Raw genomic sequence first — 24,703 nt, forward strand, 5'->3', positions numbered from 1 at the left:
GGGTGCAGTGAGTCCAGGAAAGGAATTCACTGATGATGATACAACAGTATGTCTGACCGAGAGATCGTTGACGGGCTTAACGCGTGCCGGCGACGCGACGGGATACTTCGTCAAGCGTACAATTTAGTCTGCTTGTCTAAGTACCTAGCCGGGTAGCACTCGTAGTTTTCCTAGCAGTTTAGGTACCTACCTAGGTAGTCTATGCATGTCGGAGCCAATACTAGAGCGTTTGCTGGCTTACATAACCACCTGTCTGGACCAGTCCCAAAATTTTGGGAGCTCGGCATCTGATCTGCTTGGCCAGGCATTTGACCATGTAGGATAGCGGAGAGAGAGAAGGGCACCTTACTAGCAACATTTCCCAACCACGTCCTCGGGCAAGCAAACAAGCCATTCAGCCGCCCTTTCGCGACCACGAACATCACCACAACACGTGTGGTGGGGCCGAGGACCGCGTTGCATCCCCATGGCAGCAGTATAACGACATCACTCCAACCATGTCCTCGACTCTGACGCCTCTGCGGGCGGCCCTGGCCCGACCGACGGCGACGCTCAGCCCCGCGCAACCCATATGCCAACGCGCTGCGAGGACCTTTGGCACGTCGTCCGCCCTCCTCGCCACCGGCTACCCTTACCAGGGCGTGCCGCGTGACAACCACGGGCTCTCCATACCCATCCCCAAGCCCAGCTCCAAGTCCCCCGAGATCCCGCCCTACCCGTACGGGCCGCGCCAGGTCTACAAGCAGTCCAACGGCGGCCTCTACGGCTCCTCGCGCATCCAGTTCGGCAACAACGTCTCCGAGAAGCACGACGTCAAGACCCCTCGCAAGTGGCGCCCCAACCTCCAGCGCAGGCGCCTGTGGAGCGACTCGCTGCGCTGCTTCGTCCAGACCAGGGTGACCACGCGCGTGCTGCGCACCATCGACAAGGCCGGCGGCCTGGACAACTACCTCCTGGGCGGCAAGAGCCAGCGCATCAAGGACCTGGGTCCGTGGGGGTGGAAGCTGAGGTGGAGGATCATGCAGAGCGAGACCGTCAAGCGGAGGTTCGCCGCCGAGAGGGCGGCGCTGGGGCTTGGGCCCAAGTCCGACAGCGCCCTGCAAGAGGAGGCCCTGCGCGAGGCGGCCCTCATGGGCATAGTACCCGTTGGCGCACCTGCACATCAAAATCAGCAGCTGATGGCCGAGACCCAGCAGATGATAGACGGAGATAAGGACTTCGTCATTGGCAAGGATGAAGGCTTCATGAAGGAGCAGACGCCATGATGTCACGTCCACATACACAAATGTAAAAGTACAGAATTCATCAAGACCACACCGTGTCCCATTTGATACATGCTGTGTGTATTTCTGTTGAGACCTCGGGGACCATGGTGGCCGAGGTCATTATATCTACAAATTGAGTACACAACACACCAGGCCTCATCACTTGGCTCTATTTTCTATTCTTTTCGCCTCTTTTCAGCATCAAGTCGAGTCGATCGTTATCAAGCTGGACCGTTCCACAGACTTACACCTCTAGAACCGCAGGTCCCAACCGATCTTGGGTCCTATTACAGGTAGCTCGTCGGCCACGCTCTGTACATCCTTGTCGCCGCGGCCGCTCAGACATATGACCACGTCCTCGCCAGGCTTCATGGTCTTGGCCAGCTCGATGGCCCCGTAGACACCATGCGCCGACTCCAGCGCAGGGATGATGCCCTCCAGCTGGCTGATGAGCTTGAAGCCGAGGAATGCCTGCTCGTCCGTGGCGGCGACGAACTTGGCGCGCTCGCTGTCCTTCCACGAGGCCAGCTCGGGCCCAACGGCGGGGTAGTCGAGACCTGCAGACACCGAGTGCGTGTCCTGGATCTGCCCGTGCTCATTCTGCAGCACGTAGGTCTTGACACCGTGCAGCACGCCCTTGGAGCCCGCTGCCAGCGTCGCCGAGTGGCGCGGGGTGTCGATACCATCACCGCCGGCCTCGACCCCGAGGAGCTTGACCGAGGGGTCGTTAGAGAAGGGGAAGAACATGCCGGTGGCGTTGCTACCACCGCCGACGCACGCCACGACGGCGTCTGGCAGCTTGCCCCGCTTTTCCAGCATCTGCTGCTTGGTCTCGTTGCCGATGACGGACTGGAAGGTCCTCACTATCGTCGGGAAGGGGTGTGGGCCGATAGCAGAGCCGATGATGTAGTGGGTGTCCTCGAGCTGGACAACCCAGGCCCGCATAGCCTCGTTGACAGCGTCTCGAAGCGTCTTGCTGCCCGCCTCGACGGCGACCACTTTGGCGCCGAGAAGCTTCATGCGGAAGACGTTCAGTGCTTGCCGTCTCACGTCCTCCTGTGGCTGTGGTCAGTACGAGGGCAGCGTCACACAAGGGCCGGGAACAAAACTTACGGCACCCATGTACACTGTGCATTCCATGCCAAACTTGGCACACACGGTGGCAGTCGCGACACCATGCTGACCCGCTCCGGTCTCAGCAATGATCTTTGTCTTTCCTAACCTCCGCGCAAGCAGGATCTGACCAACGGCGTTGTTGATCTTGTGGCTACCGGTGTGGTTGAGGTCCTCCCTCTTGAGCCAGATGTTGGCGCCGCCAGCGTACTTTGTCAGCCTGTCGGCAAGATGGAGCTGGCCTGGCCGGCCCATGTACGGGTAATATGAGCGGAACTCCTCCCAGAAGGCCGGGTCGTCCTTGATCTGGTTGAAGCCCTCCTCGAGCTCGGAGAGGCAGTCCATCAGCGACTCGGGCACGTACTGCCCTCCAAACTCTCCGAACCGCTCCGGGATCTTGCCATGCAGCGCGGCCAGCTGGGACACCAGCCCGGCATCCTCGCCGTTGACATGGTTGTCTGAAATGACGGCGCTCACGGTGGGCTGGGCGTTGGGTTCCTTGGCCTGGGAGATTGCCTCGACAACGCCGACCTCCCTCGTTAGGCCCTCTTCGGGCGTCCTCCCACAGAGGTACGAGCAGTACTCCTGGACGGCCTTGTAGCGCTGGTCCTCGGGCGCCTTCTGCAGTGTGGTGACGATCATGCTACCCACGACAACGCCGTCGGCAACCTGTGCCACGCTGGTGAAGTGGTCACGGGTGGAGATGCCAAAGCCGACCGCAGCAGGCTTGTTACCGGAGTACTTCTTCACACGCTCCAGGAGCTCGGGAAGGTGAGCGTTCATCGTGCCGAGAGCACCTGTGACGCCCTGGCGCGAGACGACGTAGATGAAGGAATCGGCGAGCTGGCAGAGGAGACGCATGCGCTTGTCCGAGGTGGCAGGGGCGATCAGAGGGATGTAGGAGAGGCTGCAGACCGGTGTCAGTAGTTGAGGTCAGCAGGAGAGGGCAGCATGTGCCACGCGTGGGATGCGGTGACTCACCCGCCCTTGGAACATAGCTTGCGGAAGGAGACGGCCTCCTCGGGAGGCAAGTCGCAGATGATGAAGCCGTTGATGCCGGCGTCCTTGCAGTCATCCAGCAGGGCCTCCTCGCCGTAGGCGCGCAGAGGGTTGTAGTAGCCCATAAGCAGAACAGGCGTCTTCAGGCCTCTTTTCCGGGCATCGCGGACCATCTGGAGGGTGCTTGCGAGGGTGACACCATTCTCAAGGGCGACCTGGTCACGTCAGCGAAGGCCAGGCAGAGGACGGCGGGACTGCAACGACTCGTGTGTAGTAAGAGTCGATCCACTGACCGTATTGGAGGTCTGGATGGTCGGGCCGTCTGCTATGGGGTCTGTGAAGGGTATTCCGAGCTCAATGATGTCTTGAGAAGCGAGTCTGCGTCAGTAACCAGGCCAGGAGGGTGGCGACAAGGGTAGCTTGACGTGGCGTACCTGCACCTCCCCTCTCCATAGAGAGGCAGATATCGGCGGTGTCCTCGGGCTTGGGGTAGCCTGCTGTCACGTAGGTGACCAGTGCACTCTGTTGGGAGTCACGAGCATTGTCAGCCGGGTTGTATGGTGGTGAACAGGGACAAGTCCAAGACCAATTGTCAAGGTGGGGCTCGTCTTACCCGTTTCTCGGCCTTGCACCGTTGAAAGGTCTGCTTGATGGCCTCCATAGCGTGTTTGCTTCACCTGTTGACGACTGGACAGAGCGTGCGGGTTCAATTGGTGAGGAAGGGGAGGAACAGGGAATTCTGGAGGCGAGGCTGAAGGGGAAGGTGAGGGCCAGAAGGTAGATGGAGGGTGATTGAGTCACCAGAATCAATCTTAGACTGCGAAGCGTACGTAGTGTAGTCCCCCGCTGTGCAGCAACAGGCGTAAGACTTATTATTCAGACTCCGACTCCGAATTGGCACCGGGGTCCTGCACCCCTGCACCCTGCACCTGCATGCCACACTTCGCGCCCCTGCAGAAAAAGACTGTACGAATTGAGAAGCGGCCATGTCGACATGGCGCCTTCGACATGTTCGACCACGCAGCTGCTGATCAAATGCCCGGATGTGTCGCCTGACGCTTGGAAAAGAGGTCTGGACTCGGTGCGTACCACAGTCCTCCACCATCACTGATACATGTCACCCTCTACTGCAAGCCCAAAATGCGACGCCTCGTCAGCCATTCTTGAACGACATCTTTGTAATCCTCAGGACCATAAGGCTCTAGAACCTCGGCCATGAATCCTTTCTTGCGGTGGACCTGAAGGCCCAGGTCACGCATCAGCAAGTCTGTATACGGCTGAGCGTCGAAGACAAAGTCGGGATACTGGCTGCCATGGCCCCCAGGATATCTCCACTTGCCGAATCGACTGTGCAAGACAGCCTGGTACTGCATGTCCTCGGTGGTTGCAGGCAGGGAAAGGCCCTCCCCCCGGAAATACGCGTTGATCCAGAGTGCCTGTACGTGCATCGTGAGCGGGACGTTGAAGTTCATCAGAGCACCTGCGAAGGCAACGTCGCGGTGCTTCAACATGTCCTGCGATGGCGGCACCATGAAGTGGTAGAGCGTCCAGGGGGTCAGAGAGTTTGACTCGGGCGAGTTGACGGCACCGCCATTAGCTGACACACCCTCCTGCTCGGTGAGCGGGACGTGTTTGCTGTTCTGGACGGGCGGGTACTTCAAGCGCGGGAACTCATCGATGATCTCCCTGTCGGCCTTGTCCACGAGCTGGCTCAGGCGGCTGGGCGTGTGGGCGTGCGGGATACCGAGCTCCTCGTCGATGCCCTCGGGGAGGAACTTGAGCGGCGGTGTCCACTTCCAGCCCGTGACGCAGCACATAGCCTCAGACTCGAGCTCCGTGCCATCTGACAGGTGCACACTGCGGGCCGAGAGACGGGTGACATCAGCGATGTGCACCTTGACAGCACCACTGCGCACGAGCTCGAAGAAATCCGTATCGTAGTTCAGGATGGAGAAGCCCGAGGCCACAAACATGGGGTGGCTCCAGGGTTTGATCTTGGCCGTCTCGGGGTGAGAGTCGTACCTGTTGAGGGTTGAGCACGTCGTTTCCCAGGATAGACCAGAACCTGTCCGTAATGAAGCGACCGGCTCTCGTTCCGTGCAAGAAGCTGCGAATGCTGCCATAGCCGTCGGCAGGACCCCAGACGCAAGGGCTGAACCACGTCAACAGCCTAGTCATGACCAGCTTCTCCAGCCATTTCTTCGGTGGTGTCACATATGGTGGGGCCATCCACGAGGGGCCGTGACCAGACGACCTGATGACCCAGTCGACCTGGATCCCTCGCGTGGCGTAGGCATAGACGGCATCCCACCCGGACTTGGTGCCGCCAAATACGGTGACCCGCCTGGCTGTGTTTAAAGTCTCTGCATACTTGGGGAAGTCCTTGATGTGGAATACCTTGCCAGAATAAGTACCCTCGCCGTTGAATCTGGGTCTGAACGGCTCCGAGGTCAACCCGGTCGCAACCACGAGCTTCCGGGCCGCGATCTGGTACTCGACTGGGTCGTGAGCCTCCGGAGAGTCATGCCCATCAACTGTGCAGACTTTCAGCAACCAGCCGCCAGACTCCTTGTGCTCCGCCGAGACTACCCGGGATGTGTATCGGATCTTGTCCGCGATGCTGTACTTTTCGGCATACTTTCTGACGTACTCGTGACAGACCCGTCCGGGAATATGCTGTCCGGGCTTGACTCCGAACATGTCTGGGCTCATGGGGAAATCAGGATACTCGTAGGTCCCCAGCATATTGTTTGTCTTTAGCCCTGGGTAAAGCCGTTCCCTCGCCCAGACCCCTCCCAAGGTTTGGGCGGACTCGAAGACGACCAGGGACTTGTTCGGACTGAGCTGGGAGAACGTCTTCGCCGCTGCCAGCCCCGCCCACCCTTTGTGTGACAACACATCAGCTTCCACCTCTCATGCTTGCGCCGATGCACCGGCCTTTGTGCGACCAGGGTCGCCCGTCCCGGGTGCTGTCGACTCACCTGCACCAAGGACAGCCGCGTCCAGTTCCTCCATCATGTTCCAGGCTTGGTTGCTCGGTTTGAGATGTACTGATTGAGCGGCAGAGAGAGTGGCCAGCTGGTTTGAGGGTATTGCGGTTGCCTCACTTGCACAGGATGCGGCAAACCTTTCACATTCCTTCGCGGCTCAAGTGGATCCTCAATGCCGACTTCCCCCCTCCTGCCATCAGCTCCAAACTGGTCGGTGACCCTGCTTAGAGATCACCGATCTTGAGGACAGGGGGCGGCTCCCGGTTCATAACTTATGGCACGCAAAAAGTTGTCACCTCGGTACCCTGCACGAGCTTACTTTCGAGGCCAATGATAACGTCACGTCGTCGCTTCAAGGACACGCGGTCCTACTGAAATGCACTGCAATGATTTTGCCCGCCAGACTCGTGGCCAGAGTCTACTATATGTCCTCCGACATGCGTTGGAGCGCCCTATCCTGCGAGATGTATGGATTGACCAATACACACTTTCCTATGGGATAATCTCCTCAGCATGACCTCCCAGAAGATAAACTCTTGTGGCCCAATCTCCTATTGGGTAGCGTGCTCTGGGACAACCTTGTATAGGACCATCTTCTGTGGCATGACATCCTACCCCCTGCGGTACAACCTCTTGTAGCATAACCTCCTACAGTATAGATGCAGTCAGCGCCATTTCTCGACTCCAGAACCAGGGGTCTGGAACAGAGTGGCGAGCGAACCTCACGGCCCAGTGTACCTTTTCTCTTTACAATGGTCTACGCGTTTAATTGGCTAGTTATTGTTGATCAGATAATCGTCTCGATTTTCTATTGACCTGCCCCTCGGCACATGGCTGTCTTCAATGTGCTAGTAGGGACATAACCAATTATTGCCCGAAATAAGAGGCAAATGCTGACGCAGCATTCAGCATTACGGTTTTGGCTAAGGCCCCTCCAGTGTTGTCCCGAAGCAGTGCATCTGCATTCCTGTTCACCACACACTCCTGGACCCCAGAGTATGAGAAGAATGCATTGCTGCCCTTGTGTTCCTTGATATGATAGTCTTTCTAGTACGGCGCTTCTACGCCAAGAATAGAGAAGAAAAGAAAGAAACTTAAAAAGAATTAGAGAGAAGGGAAGAAATTGACCGAGAGGAACGAAACGTCAAAACAAATAAAACTTCGATAGAAGCCGAAACACGGCCGAGAACAGCCACGTATGCCACTCATCGCCCACATAGACGGGGCCGCTATATGGCAGCGCGGCAGTCTAGGCCGATTCATCTACCCAGGCCTTGTATGCGACCACGCTCAATCTGCTTTGCATATCTGTCCTGTTTTGTCAGACTGCGCGCCCTGTTCCTTGCGTCATCTGCTCACCGGCTGTGCGGTTTGATCCGCGAATGGATTCTCGTCTCAAGCCCCAGCCGGCGTTCTGACTGGAGTCTCTGGTACTGGCCCGCAGCCGCCGATCCCAGAAATCGTGTATCTGGTTACTCCAGCTTGGAGCCGTCACCGAAGCGAGGTTGTTGCCGAGCCCGGTCGTCGTCATCGTGATCCCTATCCACATATCTATCGTTAGCTTCTGCACTCTACATCGGCCAGGATCTCGCCTCTGGAAGCCGTTACGTACCGGTCGCCCATTGCCATGCGAACCGCCGCCTGAGCGACGCCGAAGAAGACGTAAGCCAGGTAAATTAGGAAAAGAACTATTGAGATCACCACCTCCTGGATGATATTGCTCCAAAGCTTGTCGACCACGCTGTCCACTGCATCTATGATTTCGTCAGTGACGGATGAGCTCGGTGTATACAGGAAATTCGTGGCGTTGGAGTTGCCACTGGTCGAGTCGTTGGCGCCGACAGAGAAAACGTCCACGGGGAAGAGCGGAAGAGTGACTTGAGCGTGCTCGTTCACCCACGTCAGCCCTTTTTGGACCGAATAGAGCTTGTTTCCGATGAGACAATCGATGATATCGTTCAGGAATTTCTCCAGTGGAGGGACGCCCCCGAAGGCCTTGTTGAGCCCTTCGTGCATGGCGTCGTCGAACTTGCCGATCGTGTCGTTGGCCGCGTGGGTGGCGTTCCTCACATGGCCAAACATTTTGTCATTTATGTCGCCTTGAAATTCGAGGATGACGCCGTTGGAGTCGTTGGCCCACTTCATGGAAGCCTGCTCCAGGAAGGTCACGACATCGCCAGCAAAGTCCCCGACCGTGGCAGCGAGGGCTGGAATCTCCTGTTGGACGGCCCTCATGATGATCCATTGGCAGAGGCACGAGAAAGCCCCTGCCACGGCTAGAGCCAGCACAAAGAGCGCAGTGTATGTTGTCGCATACGCAAAGACCCACCGGATGAGGAACTGGCGCTTACGATCGACCGAGAGCTTCTCCGATAGCCAGACCCCCGTGCCAGCCGTCAGAGGTCGGCCGGCAATGTAGACGATGTCCATGGGCTCGCGGTTGATGAGTGTCTCTGACTTGTGGAGCTGCCTGTTGAACCGCTTGATTTCCCACCAAGCCATGACGGCACATGCGAGGACAGCAAGGGCAATAAGCGCCACGATGCCGATGATCTTCGCATTGGCGGCGATCTTGAACAGGACCTCGAAGAAGTCCTCAAGCGTGCTGTTGGGACAGAAAGACAGGGATTCCTTCGCGGGGACCGGAAAGACGGAGTGGTCAAACTCCCAGGTACCATAGCTCTCATTGAGAAGTCGCTTGACCATATCGAATGGAACCGCGATGGCTTCTTTCGCTACATTTTTGACGTTGTCATAGTTGATCTTGTTTTCGACGTCTTTCAAGCCCCCAAGGAGTGAGTCGGGATCGATTGGTGGTAGATTATTTAGCTTATCCAGGCTGTCGTGGACGTCGTCAGCGGCGTTATGCTTGCCAGTAACATCGTCCCAGACGCCTTCCACCTTGCCCGCAGCGTCGATAAGTTTGTTTATACCAGAAGTCAGGGGACCCATAATATTTTTGACGCCGGCATTCAAGCCATCGGTGGCGCCCTTTATGGCGGACTCGCCAACCTCGAGGACTGCCCGGGCGACGGCAGCCGAGAAACACAGGACGAGACCAACCTTGACCTCGATAAAGAACATGATGAGCTGCTGAACCCCGGTAAGAATCATCAAGAGAATGTCAACCAAGCCATGAACGGCCTTGGTGATCCCATCAGCAGCCAGCCGGTTGACGCCGGCCGAGAGATAGTGAGGCATGGAAGCCATCGAACTCCCGACATCCTCGACCTTGGTGCAAGCAGTCACGGCCCGTGTCTTGGCGGAGATGAGGTTTGTGTTCAGGCCATCGAGGGAAATCAGGAGCCTGGCTAGAACAAGAAGAAGCAGGATTGTCCATCGATTCATGGGCACCTGGGAAAGTCGGGATCGGAGGCCGAGCCAAGGGGTGGCTGCCCCTGGGTTGTAATGAGGCTGGTCCGACGGCTGAGCAGCGGCAAGCTTTCCCTCGTCCATCCCGAAGGACTCATGATGGAGCGAAGGGGGTACAGCTGGCCATGTCGCGTGCGGTGAGGGGTGCTCAGGTACTGTTCTTCGGGGAAAGAGCCGTTTGGTGAGTGAGTACATTTCGTCAAGGAAGATCCGTGAAGGTTTTACTGCAGCTAAGAGACGGAGACTAGCTGTCTTGAAAAGGGCGTGCTGAAATCAGCAACAAGATGTGAACAAGAAATCCAGGGGAGATGTTGACGATGGTGAGTGAACAATGAGGTGAATTATCCAAAGATGGTAAAGGTCTGAAGACGCTTGATGCGAGAGGCGTAAGAGGGACTCGACAGTGTGGAAATGGTGTGTACAAGATGGAGGAGTCGAAAAGTAGAAACCAAACACAATGGTCGTTGGTAGGAAATCTTTGCAGCAATATAAAGAAAGAGAAGAGAGTGACTGTAACATCAAATCATCGCTTCGAGTGGCATCCAGATACGTGTGAATCACAGACAGCAGAGGTCCAGTGTCGAGTGGGTGCAAGTACCAGGTACAGAAGAGGGGGGGGGGGGTTGGCCTGGCCAAATCCCACCGGCGATTACACAAGAGGCGCATAAGACCTGCCACATGGACCTCATCAGGAAAAGAAAGAGTACTTGAAAATAGAAAGAGTGCCCGGTGGCCTTTGATCGGGAAGCCATGCCGGTTTGATCCTCAGGGCGAACAAAGACAGCAAGAAATGGATCACTCTTCATGAGTTTATGTGACTGCCCACACTCATCGTTGTTCTGGCGAATATGTGAGTTTCAGTGTAGGCTATGCCGGGGATAGCAAGGAGAGGGAAGGAAATCGGAAAGTTGTAGTAGGTGTCCCATGGCAGGTTAACCATCAAAGGCTGTCCCACGGGAGATTATCCCACTAATCTCCCACGGGAGGTGATGCGACAGCAGGGCATCCCGTGGAGGTTTATGCTAGGGAGACAATCCTGTAGGAAGGTCTGTATTGGTCAACTTATGCATGGAAGTGTCTTATGACGTGAGCTCAGTGTTGGAGGACATATCGACGGGGTTTATGCTGTAATCTCGATATTCATTTCTTATTTTGATATTGCGGCATCAGTTTGGCCGTTGTGTTCATACAGATGCACGTGTGTGCTGCATGTCACAGTACTGGTATCAACATGACGGATGAGCCTTGTAAGGGCCACACCGAGCCACATGGCCACTTACATCCTTAGCAGCGATTTGTCTGCAAAGTGACAAAGCCAAGTGGACACTTTCTGAACGAGTTGTGTCCATGACATAAATGAGGACTCCGCCCTGGCCTTGTCTTTCTCATCTGTTGGCAGAATTCTGTTCTTGGCTTTGTTTTCCTAGACGTTCATTTTACATTGATGCATCTAATTCTGTGGGGAGAGATGCGTCCCATGCGTCATCTTCCAGCATTCCAATCCATCTCTATCCTGAGTGACAATGACGATGTGCATGTCCAAAGACCCAAGACAGCATCCAAGACGCCGTGCGTGTGGATTATTCACAAAAGCCGTCACATGACTGACCGAGAGACAGACGTCTCGAGGCCTCAGTCCTCCATATTCAAGTCAGGGTCAACCTCCGTCCCGAGGTCTCTGTCCTCCAGAAACCTCCTCCAGCAGTTGGTCAGGTAAGTATTCCTGCCTGACCCTGCCGTCCTTGTAATTCGGATTATATTTGTACTCCTTCCCGTAACCCATCTCCTTCATCAGCCTCGTCGGCGCGTTCCTCAGATGTATGGGGATCGGCAGCCCAGCCACGCCCGGCTCGCGCAGCGCAGCGTAAGCATTGTTGAGCCCGCGATACGCACGCGTGCTCTTCGGGGCAAGGCACAGAGCAACTGCACAGTGGCCCAGGGGGATGCGGGCTTCTGGCATGCCGATCTTCTCCACAGCGGTGTAAGTCGCCGTGGCGAGAGATAGGAGTGAGTTATCAGCGAGTCCCACATCTTCGGATGCGATGACAACCATGCGGCGGGCGACAAACAACGGGTCTTCGCCTGACTGCAGCATGCGCGCGAGGTAGTAGAGTGTCGCGTCACTATCAGAGCCTCGCACCGCCTTGTGGAAGGCCGATATCGTGTCATAGTGCTGGTCCCCGGCCCTGTCGTACACCAGGGTCTTGGTGAGCGCTGCTTTGATGTCTTCTTTTGTGAGCGGTGACGACGGGTCAGCCGGCGGTTTGGTGGTGAGTGATATGGCGAGTTCCAGGAGATTCAGGGCGGTCCGGGCGTCACCGTCTGCGAAGGCAGAGAGATAGGTGAGCAGCTCCTCGTCGACGAGGGGAGGCAGCTTTGACGGGTCGTTTTTGAACGCATGTTTCAAGGCCCTCGTCAAGATGTCCCGAACGTGCTCGTTTGACAGCTTCTGCAAGGTAAAGGTTCGACAGCGGGACAAGAGGGCGGCCTGGATCTTGAAGGATGGGTTCTCGGTGGTGGCTCCGATCAGGGTGATGGTGCCAGCCTCGACAGGCTTGAGGAAAACGTCCTGCTGGGCCTTGGTGAAGCGGTGTATCTCGTCGCAGAAGATGATTGTCCTCCTCCCGGTGAGCGACAGCTCGTTGGCGGCGTCTTGGAACAGCTTCTTGCACTCTGCGGCGCCGCTGGACGTGGCATTTATCTCGATGAAGCGACTCCCGACCATGTTGGCGATAACCCGGGCTATGGTGGTCTTGCCTGTGCCCGACCCACCCCACAGTATGATGGATGGCAAGGACTGAGACTCGATCAGGGCCCGCAAAACGCCGTTGGGCCCGACGAGATCCTGGCCGGCGATATCGTCGAGGGTAGTCGGGCGCACTCGTTCCGCCAGAGGGGCGTTTGGGTTGGACTTGTGTCTCTTGACCGGCGGCGCAAGCAGCGACAGAGGCTGAGCCTCTGTCATGGGGGTGTCCTGCGGGGAGCCACCGCGAGCGGCCTGGGCGGGTGGCGAGCTGCCGGGCCCTTGGTCGAAGGATCTCTTGGCGCCGATGGTTTTGACAGTCGAGTAGCCAGGGGACGGCCTCGCTGTGGAGCTGGTTGATCCGTTCACGAACGGAGTCAGGACCTTGGAGGCGGTTGCCTGTCGTTTAGCAGCGGGCGTGGCGAAGAAGTCTGCGGCAGACCTCTTCATCGTGGACGCGGGAGGAGGGCCCTGGGGCTGCGGCTGCGGCTGCGGCTGCGATTGCGTGACCGACTGTGTCGCTTGCAACTGGGGCTGTGACTTTGGGTTTGTCTGGGATGGTGAGGACTTGGAGCTGGCGTTGCTGCTAGGGCTGGCAGCGGTCGGGGCAGCGTCGATGAGGAAGGTCGTGCAGCCAGAGTCGATGTGGCTGTTGATCTCGGAGGATTTGACAGTTTGGTTGCATATTGGACAGAGCACCATTGTAGCAGGAGAGGTTCGGCGAGCTGTAGGAACTAGGAGGAAGAAGGAGGCCCTTTGTGTGCGGCCGGGTATCAGGAAGCTGGTTTTCTGGCCGAGACGGAGGTTTGGAATTGAAGTCGTGACTGACAATGGGAGGTGAAGTTGAGATTGGGGTACGCGTAGATTGGCCGACTGTGACGCGCCTCGAGGGAAGCTTTCCCCACGTTTTCCTGGCGGCAAACCTGGGCAAGGGGCAGCCAAGCTCAATGCTACCTACCTGGGTACCCGGTACTTACGTATTACAGGCAGTTGCAGATACTCCACATCCACCCACTCGATGATGCTGTTGATGCATGTGGTGATGGTTTAAGAATTAGATATGTGTGCACATATACAGCCTATGTACATGTATGCGTGTGTACATGTATATACACATGCTCGACCCAACCAGAGGGAAATCCCCCCGCCGCCCTCCTTCCTTCCCTCACGAGAGAGAGGCCCAGACGCCGCTGCAATGCAAAGTCTCAACGCTCGTGTACACAGATGCATTCCCGTCCCAAGTAGTATCCCGTGCTGTGCTGTCCTGTCCCATCCTGCCCTCTCCCTGTATGATGCCAGTTGATGCTCATGGTCCCGTCCGCCCCTTTATTGTTGCCCGCGGGCCCCCCCCCAAGGGTTGTAGCTGGCCCGTGGTAATCAGACAACCCAATCTCTCTCTCTCTCTCTCTCACACACACACCCCCCCCCCCCCCCTCTCTCTTTACCGGATGCCCTGCCTCCAGTTCTCAACGCGGTCGGAATAGCCCTGCGAATTGAGGCCCATGTTCATCGGTGTGCCGGCCTGCATCCCATAGCCACCGTGCATGCCCCCAGCAAAGCCCACTCCCGCTCCGTACGCCGTCTGGTTGTGCGCGTAGCCTCCCGCGGATCCGATCCCTCCTCCAAAGGCACCGTACCCTCCTGACGCCAGCAGGCTGCCGTTGACAAAGGGCGTGGGCTCCTGGTACTGCGGCTGCTGCAGCAGACCACCATTATACCCTCGCCCAAAAGTGTTGCCTTTTGCGAAGACCGGGTTCATGCCATCCGGCCCGACATTGAGGTTGCCGTAGTTGCCAGCAGCGCCGATCAGATTCGTCGCATTGCGCTGCGTCCCCATGCGCATCCCGCCTGCCACCGGGGCCTGCCCGCCCTGTCCAAGCTGCCCCATGCTCATGCTCGCTCGAAGATTGTGGCCCTGAGGCTGTCCAAGGACCCCAACCAGGCCGTGGCCACCGCTGCTGTCGTTGAACCTTCCGCCCTGGTAGCCACCTGCTTTTACAACGCCACCACTCGGGTCGCGCTCTGCGGGACCTGAGCCCGGAATGCGGCCATCTTCGCCGACTGCTCGCGGGCCACGCGCGACGCCTCACTCTCCTTCCGCAGACGTTCGGCTTCGCGGGGGTCCATCCTGCCTTGTGGGCCCTCCATCGGGTTCGCGCGGAGCACGTCCGCCATGTCGAGACGGCTCGACACTGCGCCCCTTTGGCTGCCGCCAGACACAGCCCGTATGCCCATCTCCTGCTCGCGGGCCTCGCGCTCGGCTTGCAGCCGCCGCCGTCGCTGGCCCAGAGTCTCTTCCTCCTCGGCTGGAGGTGCTTGGGCCTCCTTGCCCTTCCCCTTGTCTGCAGCCTGCGCGCTATTCCTGTCCTCCTCGCCGCCTATCCCCAGCTCGCCAAGCAGCTCGGTCGAGAAGGCAGTGCTCACCGGCCTGGCGCTCGGAAGTGGGTTGTCGCCCTCTTCCTTGGCACGGAGTCTCTTCATGCGCTGGCCAAGGGTCTCGCCCTCTATATCCTCTGCCGCTTGTCCCTGGCTTCCCATACTTGCAGTCCGAGAGTGCGGCCCAGACGCACCAGGGCTGACAGGGTGCAGGAGGCGAGGGCTGTGGGTCCCCGGCATCAGCGTCATTCTGGTTCCGCTCGCGCCTGGCTGTAGATACATGCTGGGGGCAACCTCCCTGCCCTGTAGCCTATCACGTCTACGGGACAGCGGCTCGTTGTCCTCCAGGTCACGCTTCTCCATCAGAGACCCAAGGGCCTGCTGATCTCCTGAGCAGCAACGGCCATGTCACGCTCAGTGGCGTTGGGCCCTATCTGTTTCTTGGCTGCTAGTAGGCCGAGCGGTACATCCTCGTCGTCTGACTCCTCTGGCTCGTCCGGATCGGCAGCCCACGCAAGATTGACCTTTTTGCTCTTGCGAGCCCGTGCCTCGACCTGCGCCACAGCGTCAAGCTCCAAAAGTGTGCTGTGAAGGCCGCTGGCATTGACTATTGGGTTGCGGGTGCGGTTTTTGTGTTGCTGTTTGCGCAGTTGCAGCTCTGCCAGGAGAGTCGTGGGAGGGCCAGTGTAGACTTGTTCCTCCTCGGATTCAGACCCTTCCGCCTCCTCGTCGGGGGCCAGAGCTGAGCGCTCGTCAGCCTCAGGGGACGAGTCCCTGTCACCACGGCCCGAGCCAGACAACTTCGAGCGGGCGTCCTCGTCTCTCTCTGCGAGGAGATTGGCCCTGCTCTTGGACTTGTTACGCCCTGCTAGCAGAGACCACACAGACTTCCGCTTCTCGGCCTCTGGTACGGCTAGAGAGACCGTGCTCTTTGATGTCATGAGACCGCTCCTTTCACCATCACCACCTGCGTCTTCAGCTGTCAGCATCATCCTGCTCTTGCGGTTGTTCTTGTTGCCGAGCCCGTAGACTTCGGGGCCCAGACGACCAGCAAATGCATGGTCTGTGAAAGCGTTGACCGGCGCCGAGGCTGCCGCATCGAGGATGCTGTCAAGAGTCTTCATGGCGGAACCGTCCTTGACTTCTATCTTTGGGCTCTCACCCGGCAGGTCGAAGAAAACGCTAGCGCGCAGCTGTGGCGGGAGATCTGAGAGGTCCATGCGAGATCTGCGTTGGTCAGGGTCTCGTAGCTTGCCAGGACGCCGTAGATTTTGTATTTCGGAGGCATCTACCGAGTGTCCTTGGGAAGAAGGTCCGGGCTCTCCAGGAGCGACGAGCGCGTCCTGGGGGCCAAGGCCATGGGAGCTGGAGTCGATGGAGCTCGCTGGTCGGTCATCCCCCATCAAATCTATTGGGCCTTCGCCTTCCAGGGGGTCAGGCAGCCAGGCCCTGCTCTCCCGAGCTGCCTGTGGCATCTGGCTGAGCACCTGACTGCGCCGCATGTTGCGCTGCGTGGATTTGACCCCCTTTCCAAGTTTCGGGGGAAGATTCAACATGGCCGGGACACGCGCAGGATAATAAAGCATCTGTTGGCCTGTCTCAGGGTCGAGGTACGACTGCGGCCGCGCCCTTGGCATCTGTGACTGCCTCTGTTGACGTGGCCGCGGGTACTGGGCCTCTTCTGGCTGTACAGGGAATTGTTCGGCCACGGTGTCAGGATCACAATGCATACCGTCGAAATCGGCGAAGGCGTTGTCCTCGTCTTCAGTGTCTGGCGAGCCGCTGCCGCCAGATCGTTGCTCAGCCGGGGGTTCGTACTCGTCCCGGGCCCGGGCTGAAGGAGGATCCTGGGGGTTCCGTAGCTGGAAATTTGCATCCTCGTGGTTATCCCAATATGAATCCGCAGAGTGATCCAGCATGGGTGTCCTGTCCAGGTCCATTGAAGCCCGACTCGCCATCTCCTCGGCGACTTCTATGTCTGTCGCGTTTGGTTCGACGTGTTGGTGGGCCCTCGCGAGTATGGCATCATCATCGTCTCCGAGGTCTTGTAGGTTGGCGACGGTCCGATCAGCTTCATCCATTGCGTCCAGGGTCAAGGCGGATGGGGGCTCCATCTCGGCGATCTCGGCGAGGGAGAGGGGGCCGGAACGATTGCTCTGGACGCTGTGAACGCTCTGGATACTATGTACACTCCGCACAGAGCCCTTGCCAGGGCCAGACCTCGTCATGGACGAGGCCGAAAGGTTGGGGAAGGCCTCGCCGTCGATGGTTTCAGGCTTGCTCCTGGTGCTGTTTGCCCTCGACAAGGCGCCGCTGCTCTTGCTTGCGCTCCTGAGGCGGCCGGTGAGCGACTGGGTAGGGCTCATGATGTACCCGCCGGGGAGAATAGCCCCCCAGCCTTGCCTCGGTGTTCAAGCCGACAATGGAGCTCTGGCGGGCGAACAGGGGTGCTGGGGCGATGCCGGGGGGGCTGTCGACGCCGAAGTCGCCGCCGCTCCTGACGCTCGCGGCGAGGATGGACGAGCGACGGCTGTCGCTGCGCTTCAGCTCTTCGTGGGCGTTCCTGATGGCGTCCTCTATGCTGCTCGTCATGGAAAAGCGCTCGGCTGTCGCCTCGAGGGCAGCAATGTTGCCGGTGTAGGAGCCGGAGCGAGCGTTCACCACGTTGTCGGGTGCAGGGTGGCGCAGGACGGAGTGCGTGGAGGCGCTGCGGATGACGGGCGACAGTGGTGGCTCGACGGGGGAGGAGGACGGCGAGGACGGGCGCGGTGGCAGTGGGTGGTGGGGGTTAGGGCGTCGCACTGCAGGCCTTATGATGCCCGTCTCCGGGGTGGATGCACCAGATGTTCGGTTGGAGTGGGAGACAGGGAGGGTGGTGTTGATGTGTAGCGGCGAGGTGGAGGAGTTGGCCAGACTGGCGGTTGAGGGAGAAGCAAGGCCGTCGAGGGATCGGTCCTCGGGGATGAGTTCTAGCTCATGCCTGGGGCTGGACAGAATGTCTTGGTCCTGGTGGAGCGGATTGGCATGTTCGAGCGAGTGACGGGGGTTGGAAATGGAGTCGAGGCTGGAGGGCGTTGATGGCGAGGCCGGCGAAAGCATCGTGTGCCCCTTTTCGGGGCTATCGTTATCGCCTGGCAGTGTGGGTGCAGGGCCATCAGATGTGCCAATGTCAGAGGCTCCATTACCGACCGCAGCGATGGGGCTGGTGGCTCGTGTCGACGGCTCCTGCGCCTGCGCCTGCGCCTGCACCTGCGCCTGTGCATGTGGCTCTACGGGACTGGGTTGTGGGTGGGCGTCGACACCGTGCGTGCCGACGTCGTGATGCATTGCTGCGGCGGGCCTGAAGCAGCGGTGCGCAGGTCACGTCGCGGTGGTTTGCAGACGCGACCGCGATGGCAGACTACCTAGAGGTAGGTAGAGAGCGATGTCACGGATGCGGGATGCAGCAAGTAGTGTAGCTGTCCAGGTGGACGGGTGGGCTTCTCAGTGAGCCGTGGTAGCGAGAGTGTGGAGAGAATGAGGCAGCAACTGTCTGTGTCTGGTTGGGAAGGACATGGTCTGGGGCGTAGTATCGTCGCGGTCCCCAGACTCGTCCTGGTCGTGGTTGCGGCTCGGGGCTGTGGTCCTCTTGCTCGTGGCCTTGGTCTTCTTGCTGGTCCTGCGGCTCGCCTCGCCGTGGCTGGAAACACAGTAGAGAGGAATGTGCCCGGTGTCGTCGATGTGATATGGCGTTGCGTGTCCAGGACTGAATGGAGCAAGTGCCAGTCCAGGACCAAGTCCAGTCCAGTCCAGTCAAAGGCTGGGAAGGGGGCGACGGGAAGGGAAAAGGGCTGGGTAGTGTTTGTCTGTTGCTCGTGTTTCCTGAGTGTGCCCGGTGGACACGGGTGTGGATGGGTGTGCACATTCAAGGTAAACGTAAACTGTGAACATGGATCTGGGGTTTGGGTTTGGGATCTGGATGGATTTGGACTTGGTGGATGAATATGGGCGAGTGGAGAGCAGGGGGGTCGGCCAGGGGGGGGGGACGGGGCGAGCGACAAAGACAAAGGCGAGAGGCGCACCCGCCGTCAGCCGGCCAGCGACCAGCGACGAGCCTGCCAAACCCGACCGACGACTATGTACCGGCGCTACGGACGGTACCTGACGCACGGGCTGATTCCAATCTTGCTTTTTCTCTTGTTCCCTTCTATTTTGAATGTTTTTTTTCTCTCTCTGATTTTTTCTTTTCCTCTTTGTCCGTGCTGGACTGTATCTGGGCAGATTTGCACCGTCCTTCCATCTTGCTAAGGCCGTCCCCACGCCCTGGCCTTGAGTGAGGCAGGTGGCTGCAGCACTGGAGCTTTTCTGTGTTGACCCGGTCTCCCCCTCGGCTCATTAATTCAATCCAAGCGTGTCGCGTAACCCCGAGCCGGTGATGACGGTGAAGGTGACGGTGACGGTGATAAGGTTTGATAAGGCCTCGCAGGCCCCGTATTCAAGGTTTTTGCTCCTTCGCCTTGGCACCAGACGGGCCTGGCCCGGAGGAGAGCAGACGAGTTATCACAGAAGTCTGGTAGATTCACAGACTGTCTACATTTGGAGGGGACGAGCAACAAGCAGGCTGGCCGGCATCGCATCTGCTGCTGACTGTGTCGCGTGCCCCCGTCGGCCACACACGTCAACCATCACGTACAGCACGGCGGCTTATCCCCGGGCCCTTTCCCCATGCAACGTGGGACATGGCCCTCTACTTTGCAGTACACACGGCAAGGTACTGATTAGGCTATACCCTGTGTAGTGCTAGGTAGACTGCCAGGCTGCCAGGCAAACCGTGAGCTTTCATATTTTCTCCCGCATGTGCAGCTTTGGCAACCTCGTGCGTGAGGTTGCAGCCACACCTTGCTGCCGATAACGCCTGTCCGTCTGAGTGGGCTCCCATGTATCTGACTACCCGGGTACCCTGCCGTGCAGCATGTAGGTCTATCTATGTGTAGACATGCCATCTATCTCCTGGGGTATCTGTCTTTCTCATCTTATCTCATCACGCGTAGCCGACGCCCAACACCAGCGCAGGATGCTGGATGCCACGACTCGACGAGAAAACACGACTGGTGGCTCTGCGCTTGGCCTCATTCTCGGCCGAGATCGACGCTGTGTGTCTGTGCGAACTTCGGCTTGTTCCGAGCACGCACCAGCCCGCATGCTGTCTGCGTACACTGCCTGCAATATCATGCTCGTGTACTACTTTTGAGCCTTTCAGGTCCCAGGCAGCTGGGGGCCCAACGGACCATCCATTGCACATCGCTCATCGAACCGTTTGGCCCGTAACCCAGATGATAGGCGAGGTCTGTGTGCTGAGGAAACAACATGCTGCCCTCGAGTGGCGCTCTCATTTATTCCCCTTACCGCGCAATCTCACCACCGCCCGAGGAACCTTGCACGTCTGAAATGAAGTATTGAATCGTGCAGCTGTGCGAATTTCCAACGTCAGTCCGGGCGGCTTTGACTGGCCGGATAAATACGCCTGCCCGTCATTTTGACGTATGTCCCCATACCAAAGACGACCTGGGCATTGGATCGGCTTTGGGCCTGGCGTGTCTACCGTGCCGTCTGTCCAGGCCACATACACTATGATGGCTTGTGGCGTCCTCGACCACCCATCTACCGGCAGTACGGCACCGCCTCTCAGTCGCGCAGTCAGATAGTCGCGCCGTACTGCCGGCCGTCGACAAGCCATGCTTCGCGCAACCCCGTCTCTACACGGTATTTTCTCAACGACCTGGGCCAGTGCTTGCCCCGGCGCCCCTGTAAATCATGTCCCTTCGTGCTTCCAGCTTGTCCAACCAGCGTGGGTGTAAATCACGGTTCCAGCTCTCTCGTCCTCATCGTCTGATGTCAATGAAACCGCTTCCCGCCAAGCTCCAATGGATATGTCCGGCTATCTTGCGAACCTGCAAAAGCAGTGCCCACTTTGCAGACTGTCCAGACTGCACGGCCTGGTCGACACTGGCAGAGATCGCACAAGCTTAGTCTCCACAGGCCGGCGCTTCTGTTCGCATTCCTTGCCAGTCTTCGCATGGTGATCTGACTGCGGCCCTCTTCTAGCGGGCCGGCAAAATATGCCATCAAATAAGATACAGTGGTTGGGGCTCAGTGCCACCACCCTGTTGTGCCTCGGGGTCTAAGCAGTTCCCATCCGATGGCAAACTCCAACATCATGTCCTGTAAAGCCGGGAGCGATACTGGTGAGACTTGGGATAGAATGCGCCTGTCATGAATGGGACATGAGCATGTTGTTGACAACAGCAACTGCGTGATCCCCCCGAACTTATCGGGGTAGCAGCATGTCAAAAGGCTGAAATCAACTGCGCGTCATCCTATCATAGTCACGGCCGATAAGCTCTCCTTTTGGCGACCTGCGTCTGCTCTTGTGAAGACACATCGGCTGGATACTTCCACGGTTCTGATGAGAGACTTATCGTATAGGCTCGAGGTCGCGCCGTTGATGCTTGATACCAAGGAGTTAACTTGGCCCAGGGAGCTTCGAAAGCATTCAGGGCCATTCTGTAGTGCTCCTCTGCCTATAGACCACCGTCCACCATCAGGTTTCTGTGGGTGGTCACCCTTTTTGGCCGGCAGCGCAGCTGGCCCTCACCATACTTTTGCTTCTCACTTTTCAGCCCTCAACGGCTTCTCTCGAAGTAGAGTCCCCACGGCCAGGTCAAACTTACTCGCGGCATATACTGGCGACACCCAGCACCCGTTACTATAAACCGCGCATAGCCAGTCATGGCTTCGGTCGACAGGGACAACCTCGCGACCAGGCCATCACAGAGGAAGAAGGAAGAATAGAGCCACTCCGGGGTGAGATGGAGGCACCATAAAGGTGACGTGGGCATCGGCAACTGCACCGCGAGAGAAAACGGACATGATAGGCAGCTCTGGGAATGTTCGGGTCCATATCCGGACCAAAGCATCTCGCGAATACCGCGGAGTCTTCGCTGCGGTGTGGTGGTACGCATGCTCTCTGAGGCATCGTAGTAGCTCACCTTACCCAGATAACTCCGGACGCCGTCGCGGACCCGCAGCCCCGGATCTCGGGATCTGGCTGGGGATGGCTTCGGCATTGGGCAGTTGAACAATGTGTTGGGCGGGCATGGCAAACTGTTCAGGGCACTCGGCGCTCGCACGGACGACAGATAAACTTTGCTGACACGTTGTTTGGCCAGATTGAAACCGAGTTGAGTCGCTCCACAGATGCGCGGCCCGCGGCGTGCCATGTGGGCTTGAAACGTTGGGTGCTAGCCAGGTCTCTTATCCCATGCCCGCAGGACGCTCATCCCCCGTTGTTGACCCAAGGCCCATTGTGCACACACACACACACAAACAAGGCTTCGTATGTTTCGCTCGAGCTACTTAGTAGTCCAGTGTCTGGGGCTTGTTGGGGAGATGGGGCACCGGTTCCGGAGAGAGGCAAGTCCATTGCAGGCTGTCGCGTGCTTCCTCACGGCAAGCTTATTGCAGAATAGGAGACCCAGCCAGAACGCCAGGGCAACACAAGAGGTTTGAGCCGGCCTGCCTGCGATTCGACGCGATAGCATAGCAGAGCAAAGCGGGCCGTGATGTGGCGGTCAGGCTTAGGTGTGAGTCGTAACGGATATCCCCACAGCCTGTGCTGCCCTGTGCGTGCGTGTAGGTCGGCAAGTCGGCACACCAGTTGCGTACAGGAGACGGAGGAGTACAGGAGGCACATTCATACGCGGGCAGTCTGGCTAGCTGGCGGTCGCCGGGAAGACAGGGGCAACGTCAAAAAGCGGGAGGTGGCGTGGCCGTCACGAGCGCTGCAAGTGGGGGCAGAGCCTTTTGGATGATTCCAGGTCCTGGTCCAGGTCCAGGGCCATGCCAGGTTCCAACGGCCAAGGGTCGGGAAGTCCCCCGCGCACTACACACGCCTCTGATTCGAGAGCAAAATGGATCAGCGAGGCAAGCACTTCCAAGGGCACATAGACACACAGTGTTTGGACTCTGGGTCAAGCGATGGATGAACAGACGGACAGACTTGTGGTCCCAAGAGGGTAGACAAATATGTACGGTACAGTGCAGATAAACAAGACGCAGCCGACGAATGGACGCATCAACTTCACCCAGACTTGACTCTGATCTCTGCACGGAGAAAACAGCCGCGGGTTGAATCAGACCCGGGCAGCGGGCAGACATTTCTTTTCAGTTCTGTTCGGCGCTCTTGTACATAAGCCGGAGGGCTGGCAGGTATCGACGGCTTGCAAAAGGGGGGAAGGGGATGGCAAAGCGCCGGGCTGTCTCGTATTCCTTATTTTAGAAGAGGCGCCGGCGAGGCGGGCAGGGCGGGTCTCGTGAGTTCGGTTGGAGGAAACTAGCAGTTGCAGTAACTGGAGTAGCGAAGGGAAGGGGGAGAGGAGAGGGGGCGGGACCGAGATCCAACATTGCCCAGGTGGTTCTGGCCCTCGGGAAACCCGCTGAGCTGCCCAAGATGAGAAGCCGTCCAAGTCCAGATGGAGCTTGGGAGTCAGACCCGAGGACCTGGGCTTCTGGAAGCTTCAGGGAAGACCGGGCGGGAGCGCCGCCAGCGCTCAGATCGATCCAGTGGTCCCTGCACCACGGGAAGAGTCTGACAGGCCGGACAGGCGGACAGGCTGAGTGCCCGGCGCGCGACTCTCTGCCTACCTCTGGGCCGGCTGGCAAGCTTACAAGGAGAGCAGATACTCGCATGCAGAGGGGCGGGCACCTTTGACGCGGCAGTGGGAGCAATGCATCACGAGCATGCATCTGGTGGTTGTGGCCAAAGAGCGTGCATCTTGCCTCTCGTGATGCCGTCTTTGTTGTTCAGGCAGTCAGGTAGGCACGCCTGACAGCCTGCTAATTGCCTCGGAAGACAGCCGAGATTGGCAACGGGCTCGTGTCGATGGTGCCAGGAGCAAACAGGGAGAGACACAAGGCCCTTGGGGCTTGGGGCTCGGGCGGCAGGGCTCACACGAAGATTGTGGGGTGACTTGACCTGACTTGACATTGACATTGACGGCAGCCCAGCGGCGGAAACAGAGTTTGCAGGTGCTCGTTGATGATGTCAGGCCCCGAGGCAAAATCGGACAGACTGCGCTGGCCCCCAAGAAAATGGTGAGCCGTTCAATCGTGTCAATGCAGAAGACAAAGATTGTCTAGATTCGTTGGGAGAGTCAAGTCGTGGTTGCAACCACATCGGTAGTACTGTTACAGCACGTCGGCACGATCGGCTGGTGGGGGGTTCAACCATCCCCTGGCGCCTGTTTGGTTGGTTGGTTGGTCGATAGGATTGAACGATTGATTGTGCTCTCCGACGTATTGAACGAACCCTGTGAGGGTAGCCTTCTCAACAGCAGCTGCATATGTTGTGCTTTGTTCCGCTGTGTGTGTGTGTGTGTGTGTGTATGTGCGCGCACACATGTGTCTCATTGACCTGCCTCTCGTCCATTGACAGACATTGGACGGACAGACTGACTGACGGACGGACGGCCGGCCGGCCGGACGGAGTCAACGCGCGACTACGCAGCAGGTGGCTTGCGCTCTGCCGAAAATGGTGGGAACTCACCCGCCTGCGCGCAAAGCAGGGCCGGCCTCGCACCGTCACGATGCACTGTCCTGGCCAACCCGGCTAATGCAGCCCATCCCACTTTTCCCTTTGAGTGAGCGAGCGTGAATGAATCGGCCAGGGTCAGGGGCCCTCAGGGCCAGGCCAGGCCTGCCCCCATGCTCATGCCCCATGCCCCATGCCATAATAACAGTACGGGCAGGTTCGTGAGGAGGAGCGGGAAGGAGGAAGGGCAGGCCACGAGTTGCCCTCATCGTGTGCT

General features: G+C 58.3%; 6 protein-coding genes across 6 annotated transcripts; 1 reads left to right on the forward strand and 5 right to left on the reverse strand.

Moving 5' to 3' along the window:
* Positions 1-497: 497 nt before the first annotated feature.
* INS49_011775 (uncharacterized protein) lies at positions 498-1,265 on the forward strand (the record flags this gene model as incomplete). Its single annotated transcript, XM_043172485.1, has 1 exon — positions 498-1,265. The coding sequence occupies one exon, from the start codon at positions 498-500 to the stop codon at positions 1,263-1,265; it is 768 nt and encodes a 255-aa protein (XP_043024230.1).
* A 252-nt stretch (positions 1,266-1,517) lies between these two features.
* INS49_011776 (uncharacterized protein) lies at positions 1,518-4,038 on the reverse strand (the record flags this gene model as incomplete). The annotated part of the gene is made up of 6 exons (XM_043172486.1): positions 1,518-2,321; positions 2,379-3,285; positions 3,360-3,592; positions 3,671-3,741; positions 3,812-3,899; positions 3,991-4,038. 6 exons carry the CDS (start codon positions 4,036-4,038, stop codon positions 1,518-1,520), a joined length of 2,151 nt encoding a protein of 716 aa, XP_043024231.1.
* A 463-nt stretch (positions 4,039-4,501) lies between these two features.
* INS49_011777 (uncharacterized protein) lies at positions 4,502-6,392 on the reverse strand (the record flags this gene model as incomplete). The annotated part of the gene is made up of 3 exons (XM_043172487.1): positions 4,502-5,399; positions 5,443-6,259; positions 6,359-6,392. The coding sequence occupies 3 exons, from the start codon at positions 6,390-6,392 to the stop codon at positions 4,502-4,504; spliced, it is 1,749 nt and encodes a 582-aa protein (XP_043024232.1).
* A 1,447-nt stretch (positions 6,393-7,839) lies between these two features.
* On the reverse strand, positions 7,840-13,184 carry INS49_011778 (uncharacterized protein; the record flags this gene model as incomplete). The annotated part of the gene is made up of 4 exons (XM_043172488.1): positions 7,840-7,906; positions 7,980-9,674; positions 11,020-11,038; positions 11,402-13,184. The coding sequence occupies 4 exons, from the start codon at positions 13,182-13,184 to the stop codon at positions 7,840-7,842; spliced, it is 3,564 nt and encodes a 1,187-aa protein (XP_043024233.1).
* Positions 13,185-13,923: 739 nt separating this feature from the next.
* INS49_011779 (uncharacterized protein) lies at positions 13,924-15,107 on the reverse strand (the record flags this gene model as incomplete). The annotated part of the gene is made up of 2 exons (XM_043172489.1): positions 13,924-14,504; positions 14,573-15,107. The coding sequence occupies 2 exons, from the start codon at positions 15,105-15,107 to the stop codon at positions 13,924-13,926; spliced, it is 1,116 nt and encodes a 371-aa protein (XP_043024234.1).
* Positions 15,108-15,220: 113 nt separating this feature from the next.
* Positions 15,221-18,185, reverse strand: INS49_011780 (uncharacterized protein; the record flags this gene model as incomplete). Its single annotated transcript, XM_043172490.1, has 2 exons — positions 15,221-17,209; positions 17,280-18,185. The coding sequence occupies 2 exons, from the start codon at positions 18,183-18,185 to the stop codon at positions 15,221-15,223; spliced, it is 2,895 nt and encodes a 964-aa protein (XP_043024235.1).
* Positions 18,186-24,703: the final 6,518 nt, after the last annotated feature.

This window comes from Diaporthe citri (genome assembly GCF_014595645.1).
Source record: "Diaporthe citri strain NFHF-8-4 chromosome Unknown scaffold_5, whole genome shotgun sequence".
NCBI classification, from domain to species: Eukaryota; Fungi; Ascomycota; class Sordariomycetes; order Diaporthales; family Diaporthaceae; genus Diaporthe; species Diaporthe citri.